Raw genomic sequence first — 21,737 nt, forward strand, 5'->3', positions numbered from 1 at the left:
ATGGAAATCCTTCCATGGGGATTTATAATGGGACAAAAATATTCCAATGGATACTGAAATATCTTGAACTAATGAATATGATTAATTTGGACAATTAGTATTTCTTCCTTATGAACTGAGATCTGGATAAAGACATTCTTAAACAAGAAATAAGAGAGTGAAATATGATAGAAAAAAGATAATGTGAAGCAAAAAGCTCCGAGGAAGTTCAGGTAGTATATTTCACTTGCCTTTCCCTTAGATCCCTTGAGACAATAAGCATCATAATGGTCCTCTTTTGCAATAAGATTTTTTCTTGAAACCCAAAGATTTCATATATAAAAAGATTTCATATATTTCTTGAAACCCAAAGATTTCATATATTTCATACCTGTTGGAATTATTTAAAATTTCACTTGTTGCCACCAACTTGATTTATTAACTGAAAATATGCCACCGTGCTCTTTTTTTATAGTATTTCTGCCATGCATAATAATTGGAAAATATAAGGATAAATATATGAGTAAACTACCTAAGTGAGCCCCTTCTCCATGTTAGTTGCCCTTGATATTCAGCTTAAGAGCCTTATAGAAGCCTTGCCTGAGCTCCTTGTTTTTGAATGCATACACTATGGGATTGAGGGCAGGAGGAATAACATTGTGTAGTACATTAAGCAGAACTGGGATGAGGGGAAGAGTTATTGTTGCACTGTGGGTAATAGAAATGACAACAATGACAGTGTAAAAGAATAAAATTAGGATGAGATGGGAAGTACAGGTACTTAGGGCTTTGGATGCAGCTTCTGTTGAGTTCAGCTTCAGCACTGAGTGGAGTATCAGAGCATATGATAAGAAAATCAAACCCAGGTCACTCCCCATCAGTGTCCAGGCCAGAAGTAGCTGGTAGATGCTGTTGATGGTCCTGTCATCACAGGATAAGCTAGTGACTCCAAGATTAGAGCATAGGCAATGCTCAATTTGGTTCTTGGAACAGTAGTGCCTCTGAGCAGCCAACACTGGCACTGGGATGGTAGCCAGACTGTTTCTGAGTGCCATGAACACAGTTGCCTTGACGACAAAAGACTCAGTAACTATTGATGGATAACGTAGTGGTTGGCAAATGGCTACATATCTGTCTATAGCCATGCAGACAAAGATACCTGACTCCATGAGTACAAAACAATGTATGACATACATCTGAGCAAAGCACTCAGCGAGACTGATGGCCTTTGCACTGAACCATAAGATGGCCAAAATCTTGGGCATGATGGTGGTAGCCAGTCCCATGTCTACCACAGCTAGGATCCCCAAGAAATAGTACATAGGCTGGTGCAGTGTGGCCTCTTGTTTGATGATGATCAGGATAAGGATGTTGGCAGTGAGAGTTAAGAGGTAAAGTAGTGCCAGGGGCAGGGAGAGCCAGTGCTGCCAGGTGTGAATGCCTGGGAATCCCAACAGAATGAACTCAGAGACTTGGGACTTCGAGATGTTGGAATGTCTAAGATCCTGGAACATCCTTCACTAAGAGAAAAAAACTATTTGAAGTTACTATTCTTAATAATCTCTCTGACATTATTTGGTTAATGATATTGAAGTGTAAGATTCTTCATCTTCATTTTTCTTATTCTGCTACAGACATTTATTAGACATTTCTAGTGGCAGGAATCATGATGTTCCATAAGACAGGTCATATTATTTCTACCTTGTCATAATTGAGAAAGAGAACATTGGAGTTATTAGAAACTTGGTCATTACTTTCCATCTTGTACAAGTCATGGAGGGAACAAGATGAAAGCAATCTGATACTATAGCATGGTCTCTTAAGCTTGGTTTTGATAAAGAGTTGTATTTTTTTTTAGCAACTAAAGGTATAGATTCAGAGTAGAGATTCTTACGCAGGGAAATATTTTTATAACAGATTAGATGAAAGAATACAAGAATATCCCTTTTGTAAAAATTCAAGTATTCAAGAATTTGTGAAATACTCATGAATGTTAGATAATTGTCATTAAAACATATGACATAATTTAGTACATCCATTTTTAAATTGGAGAACTGATGTCCAAAAATGCTATTGGACTGTCTAATGCCAACTTACTCTAAAAGATAGAAATATACCTAGAAACTTTCAGTATTTCTGAGTCCAGTTGATTCTGGTTTTGTGTAACATTCTTCCACTAGGACTTACTTTGCTTCATAAAGCAGTTCAGCTGGTCACACAGTAATGAATAAAACAGATATGAAAAAAATCAAGTTTAAGATAAATGATTTGACAGAAGTGTTGTTATAATCAAATTACACTATAACCAAGACATTTTAATCATTTATTAATATTTTAATAAAAAGCTGAAAGAAGATTTTCATTATCTGTTTCTGCTAAATATCTTCTATTTGTTTTCAATATTTCAAATATTAGGGGCATAATATAAACACACAATAATTAATGTTGATAAAGACTAGTGGATATACTAATCTTAAACTATGTAATGACATTCATATACTTAAAGAAAGATAAATTGAGAAGTTATATATTTGTATTCCACTATTGCTTTCATAGCTTCTAAGGTTCAAACATTTTTTTAATATCTTGCTTTGTTTTTTAACTTTAGTTTTGGAACTATTTCTCAAATGTCATTCAATGTTTGACTATTAATTTACACTTAATGAATAGGCTTTAGAAGGCTAACTTGAAATTCCAGGTGATGAGTGAGTATCATCAATTGGTATCATTTACTTTGGGAGCTTCAATAGGGACCTCTGCTTCAATGCAGATATTCTTAGTTCAGTGTTATATGTCTTTTCTCCGGGACTCTCCATTTGTTCAGAAAATTATCCACCAACCTGTTTCCTGCAGGAATATATGGCTGGTTGTTAGCGTTCTTGGAGTTGAAGAACACTGGAATTTCTCACCTTTATTATGAATATTGGAATTGACCTTCTCATTTTTTATAATGCTTCATTCTCAGCCTTTATCACATCATATATATGCATTTATAGCACGGTATTTGTGCCACAGATCCAAGATAGTCGGAGGCAACGAAATGAAGAAAGACTGGTGTCTCACTGAATTTTAATATAGGGGACAGGGGGACTGAGAATCCGACTCGGACTCAGACCAGACTCGGGTTTGGACCCCGAGGTTTTGCCTCCTCCAGTTTTTATTAAGAGAGCTAACAGATAGGCCTAGGAATGATTAACTTGGGAAGCAGAGAAGAACATGTTTACTTCAAAAGGTAAAATAGGCTGTTGACTCAAGGAGGGGGAGCAGAGGAGCTGCATCTGGAGAACAATGTGGTCTAGACTCAGTGTGCTGACTCAGAACCTCTCATATCTCCAGGGTCCCTAGAACTAAGAGATTCAGTTCTCAGATAGGCTCTGCAGCTGCTTTTCCACATATCTGTTAAAGTTCCTTCCAAAAATAAGCTTCTAGTCATCATTAGAAAATAGTTAATATTGTTAAAGATAGTGAATGGATCAGATTTACCAAGTTGTTCTTTTTTTTTCTTTTTAGTTTGCCATGGGCAAGTTTATTACATGATTAAAGTTCAAATAAAAAAATAATAACAATATCTAGGAAGCTAGAGCCAGAGTCTGAGAGTGCTGTTTCCCTGTTCCCTGCCTTCCTAGCCAAGTCTAACTCTATTAACTTAATTGATTCGATCAAATTCCTCATCAAGACTCGCTTCTGTGCCCCAGACATTAGTTTTTCTACCTATATCTTTATTCTCACAAAGAATGAAAGATAGATGTCTGGGTAGCTCAGCAGTTGAGCATCTGCTTGGCTCAGGGTGTGATCCCCATCAAGGGATCCAGTCCTGTATATGGTTCCATGAGAGGAGCCTGCTTCTCCCACTGTGTATGTCTCTGCCTCTCTTTCTGTGTCTCATGAATAAATAAATAAAGTCTTAAAAACAAAGAATGAAAGATTAGATACTTCAGAAAGCAACACTTTTGGAAATAGCAATGCAACACAAGGCAAACTAATTAATAAGAAAGTTCCTTGAAGATCTTTTTGGTGTCATCACAGACTCATGCAGGAGTAGATAGAAACTGCAACTAAACTAACTTTTGGAAATCAGGAAATCTTTCAAAAGGGAAGCAAAACTCTTGAACATGAAGCATGATTAGGATTGTTCCAGATCAGTGATTCGTTCCATTGATGTTTGCTCTTTCTTAGATCACTCTAGTAATATTAGCTTTGTGATTTGGCAACCCTATATTGTGTGTCCTTCCACCACCAAATCCAGCTTCAATTATTATCTTCTTCAGAAGGACTCAACTCGCTCTCAGAAAGGACAGAGAACCATTCTTTAAATCTTCTTAGTATGACATAATTGGAAAAGTGGCCAACTTTATGGGTAAGGAATACGATTTCTGATGGACCAATCTCTTTTCTGTATTCTAATATCATGGTATTGTAAAAACCTACTGATGTTCTTGAATCAGCCACAGTTTAACCAAACCCTTGATATTTGGACATATTGTATTGATACTTATATTTGCAGTGTCTAGCAAGTTTTCATGCATATATTAGATATCAACAGATGTTTTTGAGTGAGTAAACAAGTTAATATAAAAATGAATCAAATTTTCTAACAGACTTCAAGAATTATTATGCTGCTGTCTAAATATTATTTTTTGCAAAACATAAAAGGAACCACAAGAAGAAATAGAACTATGATGTCTACTTCATGCAACAGAAACTTAAAATCATAAAAAAAATCTTTCATAAAATAGATAAAACAAAGAAAACCCCAAAAAAGCAAAGAAAAATAATCCAGAGAAAAAAATACATTTTGGATTAGACAAAAAAGGTCAATTAAATAAATCATGCTATTAATTGGTCATATTACATAATGATTTTTATATACACATATGATTTACATATTTAAAAATATGCATATAAAACAATAAGTTATGCACATTTTCAGGAAACAAAATACATACTAACATATCAACACATAAACAAATTTGGAAGGATCAATGTCAGACAAAATAGAAAATAAAAACATAAATTTTGGATAAAAATCGCCTTTGAGAAACAGTAGATGACATGGTTGTAGTGTACAATTAAAGTTAATCGTACCAGATTATGTCATCATCAGGTTTAACACATTTTTCCACAAGCAAAATAACAGAAAAGACTGAAATTATCTTTTTCATTTTATTAGCACATGCGGAAATTTTTTAAAAAAGGAATTTGCTTAAATATTTTTCAACTTATTAGCTGATTTTATATTTTGTTTTAAAGATTTTATTTGCTTATTTGAGAGAAATAAAATGAATGGGAGAGAGGGGCAAAGGGAGAGGGAAAAGCAGTCTCCTTGCTGAGCAGAGAGCCAAGATGGGGCTCCATCCCCGGACCCTGGATCATGACTTGAGCCAAAGGCAGATGCTTGTCTGACTGAGCCACCCAGGGGCCTCATTAGCTGATTTTCAATTTACTGTTTGACAACAATGCTGTGGACTAAAAGCTAATCATTGAAAGGCTAACAAAGGCCTTGTAATTTGTAAAATTGACAGAAGAATAATATGAGTTTACAATATAAGACTCTGTTTCCTTACATACCAGTATTGTCGTCAAGTTTCTTTCTATCAAACTTATAAATTCTACTTCATGTTTGCCTACATTGCATTTTTGGCTTTTTTGGGGGAAAATTATTAAGGAATGAAACTGTTACAATTCATATATATGTATATATACATGTATATTTACAAACATATAAATGATTACTATGAAAACAAGATAGACTTTGAAATATGTTATTGTAAATATTTCACTAAGGTATACAGATTGTTAAAGTTGTTGAAAAAATAGAGTCATTCCCCATTTCTCCCTTGCAATATTTTTGATCAGTAAATTCTTGACTCTATGTGTTTATGCAACTGAAGAAAATAGAAAAATTAGGGAATGCTAAATACTCATAAATTGAAAATAGGAAGAATGTCTGAGATTACTTGGACTCCATTCTTTTTTGGGGGGGAGGGGGCTCCATTCTTAAGAATATATTGCCTACATGTGAGATAGATATCCTAGTTATGTTCTTCATGTTTCTTTTTGATAGTTCTAGTGTTGATTACTAAAACTGGTTTTATTGTTATGAGATATTATGGTAATCTTCAATACATTTTCAAAACTCTCAAAGATCCCGATTAACACCAAGTAATAGAGAGTTAATGACAAATTATTTCAAGCTTTTTCCAAAATAAATGTAAATGATTTAAATATAATTTAATTTTTCTGCAAGAAAAATTGACTTATGGGTGGACAGGTGCATTGAATTAGTTTATATTAACAAAGGAATATCACCACTTGTAAAGTACAGTTCTATATGGTCTGTGGTTTATTCTCTTTTTCAATCCCCATAAAGAGTAAGTTTGTTTTCTCACTAGATTGTCCTCAATGTAAATTCATGTTCTTCTTTCAATATGACAGTGGGTTCCTCCAAGTAGGTTTTGTTATCTAGAATGAAAGGAACACAGTCACAAATAAATCTATCTAGAAATGAAGCAAGTAAATTAAGTTCTCATTGTGGGACAGTAGGAGGGCAGCTAAAAAGCAAGTGTTTTGACCAGAGCTGAGAACTATTCTGTAGCTATTCTATTTTTTCTTGTGACAAGGGTGATTACCATGAGACTTCCAGAACCAATAATTCCTATTTGTTTAGGAAAATAACATAGATATTCATAATCATGATGGAAAGTTACACTAAATTGTAATCTGAGAATTGGGGAAATAACAGTTTTCAAGAAAACCCAATCTTAGGGTGCCTGGGTGGCTCAATCAGTTAAATGCCTGCCTTCAGCACAGGTCATGATCCAAGGGTCCTGGGATCAAGCCCCGTGTGGGGCTCTCTACTCAACAGAGACCCTGCTTCTCTTTCTCCCTCTACCTTCCTCTTTCTTTCTCTCTGTCAAATAAATAAATAAAATCTTAAAAAAATGGAAACCCAATCTTTTATAAAACTTCTGCCTTCAAATGGATGTATGGAAGCAAACCTGTGCTTCTGAGAATATAAAAATCAACTCATGTGCACCCAAATCCTCTTTCCACTTTAACAAAGCTTCTCTCCAATTCAACTTAGAAGTAACAACAACAACAAAAATCTTACTACTCTCACCTTTTAATATTCTTTTAATACCTCTGTTTCTGGACAGCAAAATAGTAGGCTGAATGCCATCTGGTCCAGGTGTTAAGGGTATTGGTAAAAACAGCACAATTCTACAATATATGTACATGCACAGTCCTAAACCTCTAAATCCCTTGATATCTATATTACTGAACTGAATCTTTAAAGAAAAATGTCTATTATATATCCCAAGGGGGCTATTATACAACATCAGAGACACAGATGCTGATATGAGACTCTAGTCACCCTGAGGAGGAAGATGAGTGGAAACTTTACATTCTTGTCATGTGTAAGATGATAGATACATAAATAATAATTTTCTATGCATGTATCTATATCTGTTTGCTATGTATGAGAATTACATATGGAGAGGATCAGAATAAATACAGCCACATTTAATTAATGAATGCTACCAATTTTAATATTGATTGAGGAGCTGTGGTTGTTTGTCAGGCCAGTAGGACAGGAGTTGAAAGTACTTAAAATTTGTCATAATGGTGCAATCCCTCTCATACACATTCATTCACATGTTTATTTATTTGATTAAAAAAATAAGATTGATGATAATTTCACAGAATTGTAGAAATTCATTAAAAGTTTGGGTTAATTAAGCTGATACATTGTTAGGAATATGTAGGCACCAAAGCGTTTTTTTTAAGATTTATTTATTTCTTTATTTGAGAGAAACAGAGAGAGAGAGAGAAAGAGAGCCAGCTGGGTGAGGGGCAGAGGGAAAGGAGAGAATCCACAAGATTCTCCACTGAGTGCAGAGCCCAAAGTGGGACTGGATCCCAGAACCCTGAGATCATGACCTGAGCTGAAACCAAGAGTCAGCTGCTCTACTGAATGAACCTGAATTTTGAGATAATAATGATAAAAGTGCTTATAAGGGAAATAACAAAACTAAGTAATTTTAGTTTTGTATTCCTTTAATTTAATAATAAAAGTAATGCCTGTGTTTTTATTAATTGGAAAAATAAAAATGCATTTTGAAGGAGATAATTTGAACTAAAATTAAAAAGAGTAGAGGTAACTTCTGATACATTTCTTAACAAATATTTGCTATACACATTTTTGAAAAAAGATTTAGACAATATCATTTTAAAATGTAGAGTCTGCAATTTTCAATTGACATTTAAAAACAAGTGCATTAGAACAAAATTATTCAGTAATATAATTACATAAGAGTGTATCATATGTATTACATGATTTATTTATCGATTTTCCTATTCTTAGACATATATATCATTTACATTGCAGGAAATAATACAATAATTACCTACGTAGAGAACACTGACAGTGTTTTTAAATTTTATTTTATATTTAATTGAGGTGAAATTCACATGACATGAAATTAATCATTTTACCATTTGAAATGTAAATTAAGTGGCTGTGAAATCATCAGCACTATATAATTCCAGAACATTTTCATTAGCTCAAAACAAAACTCAGTAGACATTATATCAGTCACTCTCAATTGCACTGTCTCTCCTGCCCTGAGCAATAACTAATCTGCTTTCTAATTCAGTAGACTTAACTAGTTCTGAACATTTCACATAAGTGCAATCAAACAAGATGTAGATAAAAGATGAACCCTTCTGTGTCTGGCTTTTTTCACTTAACAGAATGTTTTCAAAGTTCATATCTATAATACCATGTATTAATATTTTATATATATTTTTTAAATTTTTATTTATTTATTTTTGATAGTCACACACACACACACACACAGAGAGAGAGAGAGAGAGAGAGAGGCAGAGACATAGGCAGAGGGAGAAGCAGGCTCCATGCACCGGGAGCCCGACGTGGGATTCAATCCTGGGTCTCCAGGATCGTGCCCTAGGCCAAAGGCAGGCGCCAAACCGCTGCGCCACCCAGGGATCCCCAATATTTTATATTTAATGGATAATTAGTTTCCTTGTATGAATATACCTAATTATTTGCATTTAAAAGCTGATGGACATTTGAATTATTTCCAGTTTTTGGCTAATAATGCTATTATGAAAATTCATGTACAAGTTTTTATTCTTATAGTTATTTTTAATTATTTGGGTATATACTCAGGAGTTGCATTGTTGAGTTATATGGTAAATGTGCTTGGCTTTTTTGTCTATTTGTCAGAGCTGTTTTCCATATCTCTTGTATGATTTAATATTTGCACCAGCATTATACAAGGACTCCACTGTATCCTCAAAATCCAATACTTGCTCACTTGATTAAAAAAAAAATGTATGGGCATTTTATAGGATACAAGATGTATTATAACATCACCCATCATTGAATCATGATTTTGATTTGCATTTGTCTAACAACTAGTGATGTTGAGCATCTTTCACATAGTTGATTGATATTACACAACATCTTTAGAGAAATATATGTTCCAATCCTTTGCCCATTATAAAGGTATAAGATACATCAAAAAGCAAAAAGACAAATGACAGGAGTAAGTCTTATGTTATCAGTAAACAATGTGCTGGGATTAAATGCTCCAGTCAAAAAGAAGAGACTAGCAGATATCTGCTCAAACCACACCTACTCAACATTGTTTAAAGTTCTAGTCAGGGCAACTAGGTAAGACAGTGAATTTCATTTTCCATTTGTCCTTCCCTTGGATTCCTTGAGATAACTAGTATCATTGTGTTATGATGAAGATATTTCCTGAGTACCAAAATTTCAAATGTTGGTTTCACCTGTTTTTGAAGTTTCATTTTTGCCGCAGATTCCTTATACTAACTGAAAAGTTGCCAGTGTATATGTTCCTTAATTCATGAGCCATGTTTAATGATTGGCAAATATAATGAAATATATGTAGGAGAATTATCTAAATGAGCCCATTCTCAGTGTTGATTACCCTTGTTGCCCAGCTTCAGAATCTTATAGAAGCCCTGCCTGAGCTCCTTGTTCTTGAGTGCATATACCATAGGGTTAAGGGCAGGAGGAATAACATTGTGTAGTACATTAAGCAGAACTGGGATGAGGGGAAGAGTCATTGTTGCACTGTGGGTAATGGAAATAACAATGACAACTGTGTAGAAGAACAGGATTAGAATGAGGTGAGAAGTACAGGTACTTAGGGCTTTGGATGCAGCTTCTGTTGAGTTCAGCTTCAGCACTGAGTGGAGTATCAGAGCATATGATAAGAAAATCAAACCCAGGTCACTCCCCATCAGTGTCCAGGCCAAAAGAACCTGGTAGATGCTGTTGATGGTCCTGTCATCACAGGATAAGCTAGTGACTCCAAGATTAGAGCATAGGCAATGCTCAATTTGGTTCTTGGAACAGTAGTGCCTCTGAGCAGCCAACACTGGCACTGGGATGGTGGCCAGACTGTTTCTGAGTGCCATGAACACAGTTGCCTTGATGACAAAAGAGTCAGTAACTATTGATGGATAACGTAGTGGTTGGCAAATGGCTACATATCTGTCTATAGCCATGCAGACAAAGATACCTGATTCCATGCCCACAAAAAAATGTATGACATACATCTGAGCAAAGCATTCAGGGAGACTGATGGCCTTTGCACTAAACCATAAGATGGCCAGAATCTTGGGCATGATGGTGGTAGCCAGTCCCATGTCTACCACAGCCAGGATCCCCAAGAAATAGTACATAGGCTGGTGCAGTGTGGCCTCTTGTTTGATGATGATCAGGATAAGGATGTTGGCAGTGAGAGCTAAGAGGTAAAGTAGTGCCAGGGGCAGGGAGAGCCAGTGCTGCCAGGTGTGAATGCCTGGGAATCCCAACAGAATGAACTCAGAGACCTGGAACTTAGAGATGTTGGAATGTCTAAGATCCTGGAGCATCCTTCACTAAGAGAAAAAAAAAAATCAAAGTTACTGTTCTTAATGTTTCTGTACTAACATTTATTTGACATTAATAGCTAAACACAAACAATGGCGGCATATTCTACATGTTGTCTTAGACAATCATCCAAAAATCTCCCTAAGGCAGGACACACATCCCTCTCATATTTTGGGAACTTGTTCATTATTTTCCCTCTGGCAAATCATGGAACCCGTAGAAGAGGAAAGTGATCTGGTATCACAACTTGTCTTCTTCAGTTTGGATTTCTAAGGTGTTACATGCTTTAGAGACCTAAGCTATAGTATGAAAGTAGACATGTTTATATATTGAGATACTAAGGGCACAAATCAGTATAGATTATTGAATATAACTCTGTTTTTACTCAAGCACATGAAAATGTTTGAACTATTCATGAATAGTATTTAATTTTAATTAAAATATATGAGGTTAGTTAGTATACCCATTTTTGTTGTTGTTTTTGTATATTTTGTTTTGTTTTGATTTTTAGTGAGGAGACTGATGCCCAGAATTGTCAATAACCTGCTCAAATTCAAGTAAGTATAATAAAGAGAAATATGTTTCATGAACCTCAGTATTCTTCAATCCAGTTGATTCTGGTTTCCCCTTCTTAACATGCTTTTTTTGTCTTGGAGATGTGGAGGTACTCCCACTATAATGAATAAAGTGAATGTTTAAATAAAATGAGTTTGAGGTAAATGTTTTTATATCAAATTAGTAAGTTATTACCCTATATCTAAGCAAATTCCTTGATTTCATTATTTTTAATGTGAAAGGTGAAGCAAATTTTCATGATGTACTTTAATCAGTTATGTGCAGTATATTATTTCTTTCCTTTCAATACTGGAAACTTTAAGGACTTGATATAAGCAAACAGGATATTTGAAAAATCATTTGTTCAGAATTTTAGTAGAGGAACAGTGTAGATATATAGACTTGATGAAAATATTCATTGTAACACACACACAAAACAAAAACCTGTCCATTATGCTTACAATGAAGAAATATATATATATTTATATACTATAAGCAGTATATATATATATATACTGCTTATACTTATACTTGTTTTTTTTTATATTTATACTTTTTTATACACTGCTTATACTTATATAAATATATTACTTTCAGTTGTTTATTTTTATGCCTTGCTTTTTTATCTTTAATTTTGGATCTATTTGTCAAATATCTTTCAATCTTTGACTGTTAATTCACAATTAATAAAGTCTTTGAAGCTGACTTGAAGTGCCAGTGGTGATTGAGTCTCACCGATAGTAGGACTTTGAGTCCTCTGTAAGGACTTTTTGCTTTGTTGACATCCTTAGTTTGAATCATTCTCTATAGGTCTTTACTCACAGAATTTTTTTAAGAAAAGAATCCACAAATGTACTCCCTGGAGGAATATGTGATGGCCTTCCACTGTTCTTGGAGTTGAGTAGTAGGACACTGGGTCTGACACTTAAATATGAATAATGGGTTCAACCTTCTCCTTTTCTATGATGTCTCATTCTTGGCCCACATCACAGCTGATGTATTCACGTTTATAGTACATGTTAATGTTTCCCTACATTCCCTTCTTATTTTTATTCTCACTGAAGAATGAAAGATTCGATGCTCAAAAAGCAACACTTTTCGAGAATAGCAAGGCCACACAAAGCAAACTAATTAAGAATACTCCTTGAAGATCATTCTGGGGTCATCACAGACTCATGAAGGAGGACAGAAGGAGCAATGAAGCTACATTTCAGAGGAGATTTTTCAAAGAGGAAAAGACAAATGCTCTTCAACATAAAGTATGACTCGGATTCTGACAGATAAGCCATTCAGTCCATTCCTGTTTGCTCTTTCCTACCCAGATTCGCACTTTGTGACTGGACAACCTTCTGATCTATTTTGTGTCCTCCCACCACCTAATTCAGCTTTGATCATCACCTTCTTCAGGAGAACTCAACTTTCTCTCAGAGAGAAGAGAGAGAACCACCCTTTAAATGTTCTCAATATGACATAGTTGGAAAAGTGGCAGGTTTTGTAGGTAAGGAATACATTTGCCAGGGACGCCTGGGTGACTCAGCAAGTGAGCATCTGCCTTTGGCTCAGGTGCTGATCCCAGAGTCCTGGGATTGGGTCTCACATCAGCTCTCCTCAGTGAGCCTGCTTCTCTCTCTGCCTGTGTCTCTGCCTCTCTCTCTTGGTGTCACTCATGAATAAATAAATAAAATTTTTTAAAAAGGAATACATTTGCCAATGGTTCAATATCTATTTTAACATCACGGTATTGTAAAAACTTACTGATGTTCTTGAATCAGCTACAATTTAACCAAAGCCTTAATATTTGGAATATTGTATTGATATTTGTATTTGCAGTGTCTAGCAAGATGTTGCACACATACTAGGTGTAAACAGGTATTTTTGAGTGAATAAAAGATTAATATAACGATGAATCAAATTTCATAATAGATTCTAAGCATTTGTCGGGGGCGGTCCCGCGGTGCGAGGCAAGGTTCCAAGTTGAGCAAAGGCTCCTTGTCATACCTGGCCAACCCGCTGGGACTGCACCTAGTTCTTCCCCCTTATGGAAGTAAAAGTACATATTTGCTTCTCCTTTAAAATGTTATTGGGACAAGTTCTCATAAAGTAAGCAAGGAAGTGGTCTGACACATGACTGCCTTGGCAGACATTACTTAATAAATAAACCTCACCGTTTATTCTAAATGTGGCATTCATGCTCTACTGCTTAAAAACAAGTAATAGGAATTTGCGGTGTTCTAGCTATTGTTAGTTTTAAAACAATGTATGTTTCTCCTTAGAAAAATAGGTCACATACTTATAGAGGCTATATAAACTTTACATGTAAAAATAAAGCTTGTCCATTGTGACTATCAGCTGCATGGAACCTCCTATCCCATGAACTTTTAGTTTCTTGTTTATTTCTCATCCCCTTGCCCTCGGTTCCTGAATCCGGACCTTCTCGCGCCGGCCGCGACAAGCATTCTTATATGTACTCAAAATATTATTTTTTGGAGAGTAGAAAGGAACCACTAGAGGAAACAGAACTATAATGTCTGCTTCATAGATCAATAGAAAACCCAAATTTCAAAAAAATACCCCTCGTATAAGAGATAAAACAAAAATTTTTTTTTAAAAAAGCAGAGAAAAAAATTAGGCAGCATGTAAAATGAATATTTTGAATTGGATCATAAAAGGGAATTAATTAACATATACTACATATGGGTCACAACCAACAATGATAGTAAACACCAATTTATGCTATGAAAATATATGCAGAGGGGCACCTGGGTGGCTCAGTAGTTGAACATCTTCATTTGGCTCAGGTCATGATCCTGAGGTCCTGGAATCAAGTCCCACAATGGGCTCTCCATGGGAAGTCTGCTTCTTCTTCTGCCTATTTCTCTGCTTCTCTGTGTGTGTGTCTCTTATGAATAAATAAATAAATTCTTAAAAAATATGTATATATATGCAGAAATATAAATAAAAATATTTTTGAAAGTTATATGAGATGTACAAAGCAAACCATACACAAAGTATGCACAGACTTTTGGTTATCAAAATTCACACTAACACACTAAACTCATACTTCAAAACTGTTAGGAAATATTAATATCAGACAAAATAGAAACCAAATTAAGCAAATTTTGAATCAAGAGCACTTTTGAGAAACAATAGATGACATGCTTTCAACAATGCAAATAATTCTGATCATATAAAATGTTTCATTTCCAGGTATGATATGGTTTTCCACTCACAAAATAATAGGAAATTCTGAAATAATATTTTTCACTTTATTAGTCCATGGTAGAAAATACAAAAGTGGGGAGGAATTCACTAAAATATATTGCAACTCATTAGCTGATCCCTAACTTTTTGTATAACAATCCTGATGTGCATTGAAATTAATAATCGCTTAACTCTCAAAACCCTTATAATTTGTATTATAGACAACGAATAATAAGGATTTGCTGTATTAAAATTTGGTTCCTTACATACCAAAATTTTCATCAAGTGTTTTTCTATGAGGCTGATAAATTTCTACTTAATATTTTCATACACTGCTATATTTTCATGAGCCACCCAGGGACTCCTATTATCATGTTTCTTTAAAAAAGTATTAAGACACAAAACTGCAACAATTCATATGCACATATATACACATATATTTGCACACACATAGGCAATTGATCACTATGCATATGAGAGATTTTAAATGTATTGTTTATAAATATTTGATTAGTGTTACTGTCAAGATGTTAAAATTGGATCATTTAATTCAATTCTTGACTCCATGCAACAAAAGAAAGTAGAAAATTAGCTGAAACATGTATAAACATAAATTGAGATTAAGAAATATGTCTCAGATTACTTGTATTCCATTCCTAAGAATAGATTTCTTCTATGAGATAAACATCCTATTTATGTTCCATGTGTTTCCTTTTGATAGTTCTGGTGTTGATTACTATAATGGTCCTAATATTACATGAGAAATTTAGGTCCACTTTCAATACATTTGCCAAACTCTCAAAGATCCAAGTTAATACCAACTAATATAGTGGTAACCAGAAATTATAGATCTTTTCCATAACAATTTTAAATGATTTCTAAACATAGCTTAATTTTTATGCAGGGAAAATTAAGTATACAAGTGTACAAGTTGTACAAGTATATTGAGGTAGTAGCATTAACACAAAAATATAGCTGCTTAAAAGGTAAAAATTTTTATCATCTGCTATTTTCATTCCTAAACCTCATAGACAATTAGCTTGTTTCCTCACAGGATAGTCCTTATTTTACAACCCAGGGTGTTCTCTCAATATGACAGAGGTTCCTCCAAGTAGATTTTGCTATCTAGTTGGAAAAAAAAAAACAGTCACAAATCAAATTTCTAGAAATGGATAAAGCAAATAAGATTTTCATTCCAAGACAATGGGTGGGCAGGTAAAGAGGACCTGACCATGACTGACAACTATTCTCTAGCTCTTCTCCAATTTTTTTTTTTGTCATGGAGGTGATTCATACCTGACTTCTGCTACAACAGAATCAGTGATTTCTATTTGGTTAGAAGATAACATAGATATTAATAATCATGATAGAAAGTTACAGTGAATGGTAACTCTGATAATTAAGGACATAAGCAAATGCCTTCAAATGGGTGGATGGAATCAAACCTGTGTTTCTAAACATTTAATAATCAGTTAATATACACTAAAAGCCTGGCTCTAATTTATCTTAGTACTAACAACAACAAAAGTCCTGCCAGTAGTCCCACTTTTTATGTCCTTTAATACCTTAATTTCTGGATAGCAGACAGTGAGCTGAATGAAATCTGGTCCAGGTATTCAGGTCAAAAATGTCCTGGTTCTATATGTATGTACATGCACAACCCTCAACCCCTAAATCTCTGATGCCGGTACTACTGAACTGAATCTTTAAATAAAAATGTGTGTTATACATCCCAAAGGAATATTACACCCTATTAGAGACATAGGCGCTGGTATAGGAGATAAGCTAACCTCTACTGAGGGAGAAAAAGAGGATAGGTTTTACATTCTTACCACTTATGAAATGATGCACAAATAAGAATAATTTAATATGAGCATACCTATATTGGTATCCTTGTGTGTGAAAAATTATGTACTGAGGGGTGAGAATGACACAATTTTATTTAAATTTTTTAAATTTAAATTCAATTAATCAATGTATAGTCTATCATCAGTTTCAGATGTAGTTGTATGCAACTGATGAATTATTGAATACTACATCTGAAACTGTGACACAATTTTAATGAAAATTATTGATTTTAATATTTATTGAGAGTATCATTTCTCTTAGTTTCAGGCCTTTAGGACACAAGCTGAAAGCACTTAAAATGTTTCACAAAATTTCAACCCCCATCACACACATTTGTGGTTTCTTTAATTGTTTATTTTCACTTTCAAGTGATGCTGATAATGAATATTATGGCATTGTAGAAATTCAGGCTCAGCATATTAGGACAAGATACTTTGAAGCTCTAATAAATAATAATTTAAACACTAATAATGATGGTGATGGTGATGAAGCAATAATAAGAAAGCATAATAACTGATTTTATTTTTCTAGGACTTTTATTAGATAGTGAGCCATGGCTACATAGTTTTTTTTTATTGAAAAAATAAAAGTGAGTTTGGAATAAATAAACAGAACTCATATTCTATATGTAGAGGTAACTTCTAATACATTTAATAGAGTTTTGCCACATGTGTTTTGGAAAAAAAGCTTGGATAATACCATATTAAAAGATAAATTCTGACATTTTTAATGTACATCATCTAGGAAGCACATTCAAATATGATTATTTAGGGGACACCTGGGTGGCTCAGTGATTAAGCGTGATCCTGGAGTCCCCGGATAGACTCCCACATTGGGCTCCCTGCGTGAAGCCTGCTTCTCCCTCTGCCTGTGTCTCTTTCTCTCTGTGTGGCTCTCATGAATAAATAAATAAAATCTTTTAAAAAACCCAAATATTATTTGGTAATATTATGATGAAATAACATTACATACTATGTATTTACACACTTTTTAAACCATTTCCTATTCTTAGACATATATGTTTCTTTAATGTTGCTAGAAATGGTGCAACAAATATATATGTAGAGGACATTTTTAGCACTTTTTCCATTTAATGTTTTTTTTGAGGAATGAAATTCACATACTATAAAATTACCCAATTAAATCATTTGAAAATGTACAATCAGGTGGCTTTTAGTACATTCTCATCAACACTTTATAATTCCAAAACATTTCCATTATCTCAAAAGGAAACTCAATAATCATCAAACAGTAATTCCCCTTTCCCCTCTCTCTCCTGCTCCTGGCAAAACTACTATGCTTTCTGATTCAATGACTTACTTATTTTGAACGTTAAATAACTGTAATCATAAAACGTGTGACGTTTGGGGACCTGACTGGCTCAGTTGGTATAACAAGTGGCTCTTGATTTCAGGGTTGTGAGTTCAAGCCTCATGTTGGGTATGGAGCCTACTTAATTAAAAAAAAAACACCTAAAATTGTATTGACAAACATATAATTTTTGTGTTTGATTTTTGTCATGTAGCATAATGTTTTCAAATTTCATCTCTGAAATAGCATGTAGCAATATTTCTTCATTCTTTTTATGGGTGAATAATTGTGGCTTGTATGAATATGCCTCAGCCTGTTCATTCATTAGGCGGCTAATGAACATTGGGTTCTTTCCATTTTTTGGCTAATAATCCTTCTATGAACATTCATATACAAGTTGTTAGAAGGTGTGTTTTCAATTATTTTGGATATATACTAAGGAGTTGAACTGTTAAGTCATATGCTAGTTGTGTTCAACTTTTTGAGTAATTTTCACTGTTTTCACATCTCCTAAATGATTTTTATACTACCACAAGCAGTGTGTGATTAACTAGCAGTAATACTAGCTAGTTAAAAAGAATTAAAGTTATTTTTTGATCAGAATATGTGTTGTTTTGGTGTTGAGTTAAGTTCTTTTCATACTTTGGATATTCACCCCTTTTTGGAAATATCATTTACAAATATCTTTTCCCATTCAATAGGTTGCCTTTTTGTTTTGTTGATGTGTTCTTTATTCTTTAAAGGAGTTTTATTTTGGTATAGTTCCAACAATTTGTTTGTTTTTGTTACATTCTTGAGGAGAAATATACAGAAAAAAGTTGCTAAGGCCAATCTCAAAGAAATTACTACCTAAGTTTTCTGCTAGAAGTTTTAAAGTTTCAGGTCTCACAACTAGGTCTTTAATCCATTTTGAGTTGATTGTGTGGAGGATGTAAGAAAGTGGTCCAGTTTTATTCCTTTGCATGTAACTATGTAGTTTTGCCAGTACCATATGTTGAAGAGACTATCTTTTCCCCATTGAATATTTTGCCTCTTTTGTCATAGATTAGCTGACCATATAAATATGGGTTACAATTAGGGTTCTCTATTCTGTTCCATTGATCTATGTTTATTCTTGTGCCAGTGCCATACTGTTTTGATTACTACAGCTTTGCACTGTATCCTGAAATTAGAATTATGATACTTCTAGATTTGTTCTTCTTTCTGAAGATTGCTTTGTTATTCAGGGTCTATTGTCTTTTACAAATTTCAGGATTATTTATTCTAGTTCTTTGAAAGATGTTGGTATTTTGATAGGCATTGGATTGAATGTATAGATTGCTTTGAATAGTAAGGACATTTTAACAATATTGGTTCTTCCAATCTGTAAATATGGAATAACTTTCCATTTATTTGTGTTACCTTCAATTTATTTCATCAGTGTTTTATAGTTTTTGAAGTACAAGAGAAAAAGAAAACCTCTGGTAAGAATGCAAATTGGTGCAGTCACTGTGGAAAACAGCATGGAGTTTCCTCAAAAAATTAAAAATAGAATTGCCAAATAATTCATAATTCCACTACTGGGTATTGACTCAATGAAAATGAAAATATAAATTCAAATACATACATATATATATATATATATATATATATATATATATATATATATAGAGAGAGAGAGAGAGAGAGAGAGAGAGAGAGAGACCTTTATGGGTTTTTTTGCAATATTATTTACAATATCCAGAATATGGAAGCAACCCAGGTACCTATCAATAGATGAATGGATGAAGAACATGTAGTGTATATATACAATGAAATATTGCTTGTCATAAAAAAATGTGATTTTTCCATTTTCAACAACATGGATGGACTTAGAAGGTATAATGCTAAGAGAAATAAGGCAGACAGAGAATGACAGATACCATATGATTTCACTTATATAAAGAATTTAAGAAACAAATGAACAAACAAAGAAAATGGAGACAAACTCTTAAGTATGTAGAAAAAATTGGTTGTTACCAGAGGGAAGGTAATAGAGAGGGGGTAGATCTATAACAATGTATAAAATTATTGAATCATTATATTGTATACCTGAGATTAATATAACACTGTACACTAATTATACTTCAATAACAACTACAATAACACAGAATTAAGGCCAGCTTAGGGGATGGAGTGCTATCTTGTACTTTTTAACTGAATTTGTCTAATGACTAATGATGTCGAGCATCTTTTCATGTGGTTGATCACCACTGTACATCTTCTATAGAGAAATGTCTATTCCAATTCATTGTCCATTTAAAAAGATATGACACATTAAAAAGCAAAAAGACAAATGGCAGGAGTATGTCCTATGTTATCAGTAAACAAATTAATGTACATGGATTAAATGCTCCAATTAAAAAGAAGATATTGGCAGATATCTGCTCAAATCATGCCTACTCGATATTGTCTAAAATTCTAGTCAAGGCAACTAGATAAAACGGTGAGTTGCATATTCCCCATTCTTTTCCCATAGATTCCTTGAGACAATCAACATCATTGTGCTATGATGAAGGTCTTTCCTGAGAACCAAAATTTCAAATATTAGTTCGCTTCTGTTTTTGAAGTTTCATTTTCACCACAGATTCTTAACTGAAAATTTGCCAGTGTATATGTTTCTTACATCTTCAGCCATGTGTAATGATTGGCAAATATAATTAAACATATGTAGGAGAATTATCTAAATGAGCCCATTCTCAGTGTTAATTACCCTTGTTGTCCAGATTCAGAACCTTATAGAAGCCCTGCCTGAGCTCCTTGTTCTTGAGTGCATATACCATAGGGTTAAGGGCAGGAGGAATAACATTGTGTAGTACATTAAGCAGAACTGGGATGAGGGGAAGAGTCATTGTTGCACTGTGGGTGATGGAAATGACTATAATAACTGAGTAGAAGAACAGGATTAGAATGAGGTGAGAAGTACAGGTACTTAGGGCTTTGGATGCAGCTTCTGCTGAGTTCAGCTTCAGCACTGAGTGGAGTATCAGAGCATATGATAAGAAAATCAAACCCAGGTCACTCCCCATCAGTGTCCAGGCCAAAAGAACCTGGTAGATGCTGTTGATGGTCCTGTCATCACAGGATAAGCTAGTGACTCCAAGATTAGAGCATAGGCAATGCTCAATTTGGTTCTTGGAACAGTAGTGCCTCTGAGCAGCCAACACTGGCACTGGGATGGTGGCCAGACTGTTTCTGAGTGCCATGAACACAGTTGCCTTGATGACAAAAGAGTCAGTAACTATTGATGGATAACGTAGTGGTTGGCAAATGGCTACATATCTGTCTATAGCCATGCAGACAAAGATACCTGATTCCATGGCCACAAAACAATGTATGACATACATCTGAGCAAAGCATTCAGGGAGACTGATGGCCTTTGCACTGAACCATAAGATGGCCAAAATCTTGGGCATGATGGTGGTAGCCAGTCCCATGTCTACCACAGCCAGGATCCCCAAGAAATAGTACATAGGCTGGTGCAGTGTGGTCTCTTGTTTGATGATGATCAGGATAAGGATGTTGGCAGTGAGAGCTAAGAGGTAAAGTAGTGCCAGGGGCAGGGAGAGCCAGTGCTGCCAGGTGTGAATGCCTGGGAATCCCATCAGAATGAACTCAGAGACCTGGAACTTAGAGATGTTGGAATGTCTAAGATCCTGGAACATCCTTCACTAAGAGAAAAACATATTTTAAGTTACTATGTTTAACAGACACTTAGACAATATTTGAAAAGGAATTACCTAGGTTGATGATACTGAAGGGGAGATTCATGTTCATTATTCTCATTCCATTACTAATATTTATGGGATATTATTATGAAACTGGAACTGTGCATTTTATATTGTAAGTCATTTAAAAAACAAAAACTCTATAAGGTGGTTCATAAGATTTCTAC

General features: G+C 34.3%; 3 protein-coding genes across 3 annotated transcripts; all 3 read right to left on the reverse strand.

The window, feature by feature from the left end:
- Positions 1-533: 533 nt before the first annotated feature.
- Positions 534-1,493, reverse strand: LOC112910924 (olfactory receptor 56B2-like). Its single transcript, XM_025987237.2, has one exon. The coding sequence runs from the start codon at positions 1,491-1,493 to the stop codon at positions 534-536; it is 960 nt and encodes a 319-aa protein (XP_025843022.2).
- An 8,452-nt stretch (positions 1,494-9,945) lies between these two features.
- On the reverse strand, positions 9,946-10,911 carry LOC112910925 (olfactory receptor 56B2). The gene has a single exon (XM_025987238.2). It carries the CDS (start codon positions 10,909-10,911, stop codon positions 9,946-9,948), a length of 966 nt encoding a protein of 321 aa, XP_025843023.2.
- A 9,636-nt stretch (positions 10,912-20,547) lies between these two features.
- On the reverse strand, positions 20,548-21,507 carry LOC112910926 (olfactory receptor 56B2). Its single transcript, XM_025987239.2, has one exon. The coding sequence runs from the start codon at positions 21,505-21,507 to the stop codon at positions 20,548-20,550; it is 960 nt and encodes a 319-aa protein (XP_025843024.2).
- Between the last annotated feature and the right edge of the window lie 230 nt (positions 21,508-21,737).

The sequence above is a fragment of the Vulpes vulpes genome, chromosome 11 (assembly GCF_048418805.1).
Source record: "Vulpes vulpes isolate BD-2025 chromosome 11, VulVul3, whole genome shotgun sequence".
Taxonomy (NCBI): Eukaryota; Metazoa; Chordata; class Mammalia; order Carnivora; family Canidae; genus Vulpes; species Vulpes vulpes.